Source organism: Myotis brandtii, unplaced genomic scaffold (assembly GCF_000412655.1).
Source record: "Myotis brandtii unplaced genomic scaffold, ASM41265v1 scaffold74, whole genome shotgun sequence".
Classification (NCBI taxonomy): domain Eukaryota; kingdom Metazoa; phylum Chordata; class Mammalia; order Chiroptera; family Vespertilionidae; genus Myotis; species Myotis brandtii.
The window spans coordinates 3,889,369-3,897,138 of NW_005370944.1; the positions used below are offsets into that span (position 1 = coordinate 3,889,369).

The 7,770-nt window shown below is 42.8% G+C and overlaps 1 protein-coding gene across 8 annotated transcripts in view; it reads left to right on the top strand.

Annotated features, from left to right (window-relative positions):
• PARP6 (poly (ADP-ribose) polymerase family, member 6) overlaps positions 1 to 3,264 on the top strand; it is a 42,286-nt gene extending 39,022 nt beyond the window's left edge. For 6 of the 8 annotated variants that reach the window (XM_005882815.2, XM_005882814.2, XM_005882810.2 and 3 more), the window contains 4 exons: positions 1,548 to 1,627; positions 2,014 to 2,077; positions 2,485 to 2,569; positions 2,891 to 3,264. In XM_005882815.2, coding sequence (XP_005882877.1) covers positions 1,548 to 1,627; positions 2,014 to 2,077; positions 2,485 to 2,569; positions 2,891 to 2,993 — 332 coding nt within the window. In that variant the 3' untranslated portion in view covers positions 2,994 to 3,264. Of the gene's footprint in view, positions 1 to 1,547; positions 1,628 to 2,013; positions 2,078 to 2,484; positions 2,570 to 2,890 lie in introns of those variants that run through there. The other 2 variants (XR_001359905.1, XR_001359907.1) reach the window with 1 other exon arrangement.
• Positions 3,265 to 7,770: the final 4,506 nt, after the last annotated feature.

Here is a 7,770-nt window from a genome sequence, read left to right on the forward strand (position 1 = left end):
AATTAAAAAAAAAAGAAGTCAGATTGTTCTTTCCTATATTCTGGGGTATAACCTAAATGAGAATTTCACTCAGAATCTTGCACTGAAATACCCAGGCTAAGAAGTCATGTTTAGATGCAGAGCTAAACCTAGTTCAGGCTAATGGAGAAGGTGGAAATGGGTGGTGAGTGTCTATAGGAGGAAGAAATTAGCAGTTGAAATCTTGAAGCTCTCCTGGCCCTGAATTTTATTCGGGCCACAATTCTATCATAGGACTTTAGTGTGAGTGCATGATGAATTTACAGCCTGATCAGTAAAGAATGTTAGTCCAGTGGTTATCATTTCCACAGCAACATCATGGCCATCACAAGACCAAAAATTGAAGCAGAGTGGAGTTAGTAATAATAGAAAGTTCCAGGGTGGAGTGGTTGATAAGGGCCCTGCTTATGGCCTGTAACGATAGCATCATTCCCCATCTTCCTCTCAGTCTCACACACACGTACGCACACACGAGAGTCTGTGATATAAGGCTGCCTGTGCTAAAGCTGAGCATAGAGATTGAAGTCCTAATCACAGGCAAAAAGAGTTGGGAGCAGGAACACACAAGCACTGTTTTGTATCTAAGAAAAATCCAAAATGAGTCTATAAATGGTTATAAACAGGACTATTCACTGGTGGGTAAGGATGGTGAAGGATTTATGGATTTAGAGAGGGTGGAAACCAGGGAATTGGCAGCACTTCCTAAAGTGTGGGAAGACTTTCTGAAGGAAGCAGAATTCTTCAAGGTTTTTGCCATTGTAGTTATCTGGAAAATTAGTTATCCCTTAACTGTTGTGCTTTCTCCCTTTTCTCTTGAAAGACTCTGTCACAGTATTTTATGTAACTTTGAGACTAGAGCAGATCTGACTTGCTCTGCTTGCTTCCTTTCTACTCATTTCACTCAGCCTGACATTTGATCCGAAGTACTGATGTCACCACTGTTTTGGGCACCTCATTCCTCTCATTTCATGTGTTACTCACCTATCATAGAACCCTTCAGTGATTCCCTGATGTTCTCAGGATGAACTCTAGTTGCCTTAACATGGCCTACAAGGCCTGCTTGAACTGATCCTAGCTCACCTCTTAGACATCATCTCTCACCACTCCTCTGCCATTGACTATGCTCTGTACAAACTAAGGCATACTGATTTTTCCCTCCAGACCTTCTATATCCTGTTACCTCTGCCCAGAACATTGCCCCCTCTTCATATAAATTCCTCACCCTAGAGTTCTCACCCTAGCTATCACCAGGAAGCCTTCTTCAGACCTCTAGGCTAGGTTCCTTCTCTGCCTCTGACTTACACAGTGCTCTCTATTGTCCCCATCACAACACTTGGCATATTGTTTTGTAATTACTTGTTCTTTGCCTGTACTCTCCACCAGACTAAAATTTTGTGAGGAAAGATGTCTTGTTTGTTTTATTCACTGCTGTATTGCCAAGTGTCTAGCTCAGTGCCTGACAGTAGGTACTTGAGTACATGTTTGATTAAGGAATGGGTGAATAAACTGGGTTTGTTCTTCTATGACAGGAATGGGAAAAGGACAGCACAGGATGCCCTCCAAGGATGAGCTGGTCCAGAGATATAACAGGATGAATACTATCCCCCAGGTATTAATATTTGGCCCTGCTCCAGTGAGTCAGTACCCTTCTCCTGGGATATGTTTCGGTTACAGAGATGGATGGGGAAACAATGGTGGGGATGGAGGGTAGTTTGAAGATCATTTGAAGGAATCAGGTACATTCTAAGATGAACATGCTTCCAGTCATAAGTGGCTTTAGTCATAACTATGAAAACAAAGACTGAATTTATGAAAAAATGCAGTGACATATAATTGTAAAGATGGAAGCTGTGAACTCATCCAGACTGGTTTTGGGGGCGTGGGAGAGGGTGGCTGGAAGCCCAGGATATCCCTGATCCCACCCATCATCAGCGAACCAGCCTCTATAGAGAAAGTTGTAACAGTCTACCTGGCCCTGCTCTCTTTCTCTTCCAGACCCGATCCATTCAGTCAAGGTTCCTGCAAAGTCGGAATCTAAACTGTATAGCACTTTGTGAAGGTAAGTAGCTCAACTAGTCCCTGTTTTCTAGGTCCCCAAACTTTCATTTACATATACATATATATATATTATATTTTTATTGATTTCAGAGAGAAAGGGAGAGGGAGAGAGATAGAAATATCAATGATGAGAGAGAATCATTGATTGGCTGCCTCCTGCATGCCCCACACTGGGATTGAGGCCACAACCGGGGCATATGACCTGACTGGGAATCGAACCATGACCTCCTGGTTCACAGATCAACACTCAACCACTGAGCCACACTGCTGGGCCCAACCTTTCTTTTTAGTGCAACTAATGGCGCATGATCCAGCCAAGGGTGATATTGAAGCATCATATCTTCCCTTCCCTGCCTGGTCTCTGACCTAAGCATTATATATATATAACTTCTGGCCCCCTCTTCTCAGTCATTACATCTAAAGACCTCCAGAAGCATGGGAACATCTGGGTGTGCCCTGTGTCCGACCATGTCTGCACACGGTTCTTCTTTGTGTAAGTCTAGGAGGGTACCTTGGGGATTACTCTGAGGAGTGAGGGTGGGGGTGTCCTGGGGTGTGACTACTGTTATCTTAGACTTGCCCCTGGCTACCTGAGTGCAGCTGGCACTGGGACTTTCCCCTTGGAGGTTGGGGATGCCTATATATCATGGTCTGTTTAGAGGAAACCAGGTAAGTTGAATCTCTTCCACCCTAAGGAGAACCAAGAAAGGGTTTTTATTTATAGGATGGTCCACCTCCAAATACAGTTCCACTGGTTGACATTATTTCTATATTGTTCTCTCTCTTATGCTCACACTTGCCCTATCTTTGGCAGATATGAGGATGGTCAGGTGGGCGATGCCAACATTAATACTCAGGACCCCAAGATACAGAAGGAAATCATGCGTGTGATCGGAACTCAGGTTTACACAAACTGAGGGGGCCCAGCCCTCGTACCACCCCGTTCCCCCAGGATCCATCTGCCCTTATTAAAGGGCTCCGGAGCAGCTGGGGAGGCTGCCCTGAGGAATCAAGGGATCATTTCCAAGGGGCAGGAAAAGGATAGAAGAGGCGGCCTTCGTGGTGGAGATTGACCCAGGAACCACTCCACATTTGGATGGCCCAGACTGACCCCTGTCCCTGATTTTCCCAGTTGACTTCACCCTGTTTGTAAATAAAACAATAAAATGGAAGGTGCTGTGGACTGGATATGATCACTGTGGTCTGACTGGCCTTGGCCCAGCACCTGCCCCAAGCCCCCAATGGGGGGAGGGGGGGTGTGGAGGGGGGAGTGGAATATCATGAGGGTTGGGATTATTTAAGTTAGGTGGAGTCAAAGCTGAGTTCATCTAGTGTAGAGTACTACAGATCTGTCAACATTTTAATCAATTAGATAAAGAAGGGAAATGAACAGTTATGCAGATTACACAAACTGAGACAGATAATAGAATACAATAACACTGATCAACTGTTCCTCGAGTTTTAAAAGGACCATTGAGGCCAAAGCAGCTCAGACTTCCCACCTCTGGAAATTAGGTCACATTAGACCTCTGCTTTCTGCACATAACCTATCCATTTTCCCTTGCTCTGTATCTCGGGCTTGGCCCTTAGACTCTCTTCCTCCTCCCAGGTACTTCTTTGGGATAGGGAAGTAGGGGAGAGCTGGCAGTTGGGTTTGTCTCTAACTTGAAATCTATAAAAAGATCCTAAGGAAATGCAACCTCCCATAATGAAGTAAAATTCAGATTCTCCAAGGCCAGCCAGCAAGGTGAGGGAAAACTCCTGTTTGTAGATCTAATTCTTCAGTGAAATCCATCTCCCTGTTGAAATTCCCACTGATAACCTCTACTAGCCTTTGTGCTCCATGTACCTACAACACTTAGTTGTAAGAGATAGGTTGGACATTGATAAATAGTTTGAAATATTAATGAATAAAAACAGGAATATAAGCACAGAAAATTTTTATTAAAAAAGCATTTAAAGAAGCATTTTCCAGTACAAGCACGCCTTGGAGGTACTGTGGGTTCATTCCAGCCACCGCAGCAAAGCAACTGTTGCAGTAAAGCAAGGCATAATCTTTGCTGACGGAGGATAGTGCCTTCAATTTGTAAAAAAAAAAAAGTAACCTCTGTGAAATGCAATAAAAGGAGGTCTGCCTCCCAGTAAATTCAATTAATAGTTTTTTTAAAAAATGAGGTCTACCTGTATAGGCTTTTTGTGTTGTTATTGTTATAGCTTCTTGATTTACAAAGCCAGTGCTAGATCAGTTATTTTCTTTCATTACCTTCACCCTACTTTGGAGATACCCTTCTTTGCCTGGGTTCTTTACCTGCTTTGTAGTTCCTGACTTGCCTTCACTTGGAAGTACCATTCTTAAGGTCCAGTCCCCTCTCTCCCTCCAGGAGCTGTTTCTTTACCCGTTCTTGATCAAGACTACTACATTCTGACTCTACAAGTCTTCTAAGGCTCTCTCCCCATTCTTGGTTTCAGGTCTAGCAGAAACTATCTTCACTAAGTAAATGACCCCATCACGGAGCCCACCTAATTGACATTCCTGCCTCCTGGAATGACCCTTGCAGCTTATCTGTACAGTATCAGAGACAGCTAACATTTTAGTTTTTACTAGGTAGGTGCTAGGCATTATCCTAAACACTACTAATTTGCTAACACTTGCTTACTTACTATATGCTTGGCATTATAAGCTCTTTCCATGTATTGACTAATATAATTCCCTCAAGAAGCCTATAAAGTAGGTGCCATTATCCCCACTTTGTAGATGAGAAAATAGAGGCACAGAAGATAGTGATTTGCCCATGTTGCACAGCTAGCGACAGACAACAACCTAACTCCAAAACTGCTGTTCTGGTTCTATACTAGATATCCTTTCAGATTTTACAAATGTTTTCATTTAATCCTGACAACAAAAGGTGAAAGGTAGGTTTTCTCTAGAGATCTTAATGTGTCCAAAGTCTCATAGCTGGTTAGTGGCAATGCAGGGTCTTTAATCAGATCTGCCCAACTCCAGAATCTAAGCTGTTAACCATTCTTTTACTTTCCCTGTGGTTCTCAAACTGCTCCCACTGGTGTTTCAGCAACTGTACCTCGGTGCTTGACTACTCAAATGGTATAACAACATTTTTGCTCTATTTTCAAAAACTGTCAATAGATTTTTCTGTTGTATTTCTTTTTGAAAAAAGTATTTTTTATTGATTTCAGAGAGGAAGGAAACGGGAGAGAGAGAAACAACAATGATGAGAGAAAATCATCAATTGGCTGCTCCCACACCCCCCCTGGTCTGGGGATCAAGCCCACAACCTCGGGCATATGCCCTGACCAGGAATCGAACTGTGACCTCCTGGTTCATAGTTTGATGCTCAAATACTGAGTCACACCGGCTGGGCTATAAGCATTTCTTCTTTTTCTTTGACAGAGCAAGTACTAGTAAATGATGGAATGAGAAGTAATGAACAGATAGGGTATGTTACCTGAGAAATGCAAATTCCTAAGCTAGTCTCAATGGGTGTTTGGTTTTTTTTAAAAATATGCATGATGATCTTTTTTTTTTTTTGCCAGAAAATTGTAATGAAATTAAGCAAGTCCTCAAATAACATGTCTTTATGATGTTGATGAGATACCATAGGAACTTAACTGTTTTTCTCACCAATTACCCTGTGATAAAATTGGTCTAGTTGCATACTAGACCTTAAAGCAGTGATGGCGAACCTTTTGAGCTCGGCGTGTCAGCATTTTGAAAAACCCTAACTTAACTCTGGTGCCGTGTCACATATAGAAATTTTTGATATTTGCAACCATAATAAAACAAAAATTTATATTTTTGATATTTATTTTATATATTTAAATGCCATTTAACAAAGAAAAATCAACCAAAAAAATGAGTTCGCGTGTCACCTCTGACACGCATGTCATAGGTTCGCCATCACTGCCTTAAAGTCACAGAAAGCTACTGATAACGTTAAGTGAAGACTTACTGAACCCCATTTTAGTGTTTGAAAGCCATACATAATCATAGCTTAAAAAATTTAAAATGTGTGTGATATAAAATAAATCTGATTAAAACCCTATAACAAGAATGCCTTTATTGCAGGGGAACTTGCTAGATGGGGGCCATGAGTTTCTAGAGTGGAATCCTCCCACAGCCTGGAGGAGTTGGGGGAATATTGCCCCTTTCCCCCACCCACACCTGGCTACCTTGGAGGAGGGGGGTGTGAAACCCAGGTTTGAGCAAGACATTGTCCTTCACAGAGGCCAAGGCTATTACTAATACTGCACACAGATGTTGACAGTGGCCTCCTACCTTTCACATAGTCCTGGGTTCAAGCAACCCTACTTCATTGAGACCTGGACATGCTTAGTTAGGGATAGGGCCCAGGGCCAGGAAAAGAACTATTTTCCTCAATCAGTTCCAGGTGGAGAGTAGATGGCTGTGATTTCTGGGCTGAGAACTCAAAAACCCTGGGAGCTTAACTTTCTCTTTCCCTCTCATGGTGATTTTCCATCCATGTAGGGTGTGGCCATGACTCAGTTTGTGGTGAGGATATAGCCATCCACAGGGGAGGAGCCTCCTGCTTGATTCTGCCTTTCATTCTAGCCTGTGGGGAGAGGAAGGGAAGAATCTGGTGCTGAGTCATAACTGGGTTACTTACCAGCTCTCACAGGATGAATTCTGAGCTGGAGGTTTGGAAAATGTCTCAGCTCTGGGCCCAATTTAGGAGTGATGGGAAGGAATTCATGGGTCACAGAATTCCCCGAGCCCTCCTCCGAAAAAGGGTGGGAATAAAATAGGCTTAATTCATTTATGTTTGGTTTTTGTTGTTGTTATTTTTAATATATTTTTATTGATTTCAGAAAGGGAGAAGGAGAAATAGAAACATCAATGATGAGAGAGAATTATTGATCAGCTGCCTCCTGCACACCCCATACTGGGGATCGAGCCCACAACCTGGGCCTTTTCCCTAACCGGGGATCGAACCGTGACCTGGTTTATAGGTAGACGCTCAACCACTGAGCAACACAGGCCGGGCTTAATTTATTTGAAAGGGCATCATTCTCTCTGGAGTATAGGACTTTCCATATATATTTCAGACCCCCCTGCAATGAGGCCAAATATACCACCCTAAATTAAAGCATTGTCTACCAAAATGATTTTATTTAGTAGAGGGACCAAAGTTTCCTTAATCCTAGCTGTCATTTTTGGGCTAAGTGGGTCAGGTTAGCTGGTAGCCAGTGAGTAGGGAGGTAGAGACTAGAAGTATAACTGGGCAATCAATGGGTCCATGCTGCCTGTCACTACTTGAGCCAATTAAGCAGAGACAGGGTTGAATCATATGTGACTGTTTATTCCAATACTCCAGCAGTATGGGAGAGCAGCAGGTCATCCACAAAAATCTGCTCTGCAGCCCTCCTCCATAGGCCTGCTCATATAGCGTAGGACAAAGATTACATGGGGAAGTAGGAGGCTGGGGTGGGACTCCATTGTTTGGGCAACAAGGTTGTTAATCTTTCCATGATAACAGGCAGTTCCTGAATAAGAATGGTTCCAAGGTTGACTCCCAGGTCCTAAGGGCATACAACTCCCAGCCAGGTCAGAATGTCCCTTCTTTATTTATTTATTTATTTTATTTATTTATTTATTTATTTTTAAATAAATCTTTATTGTTCAGATTATTGCAGTTGTTCCTCTTTTTCCCCCATAGC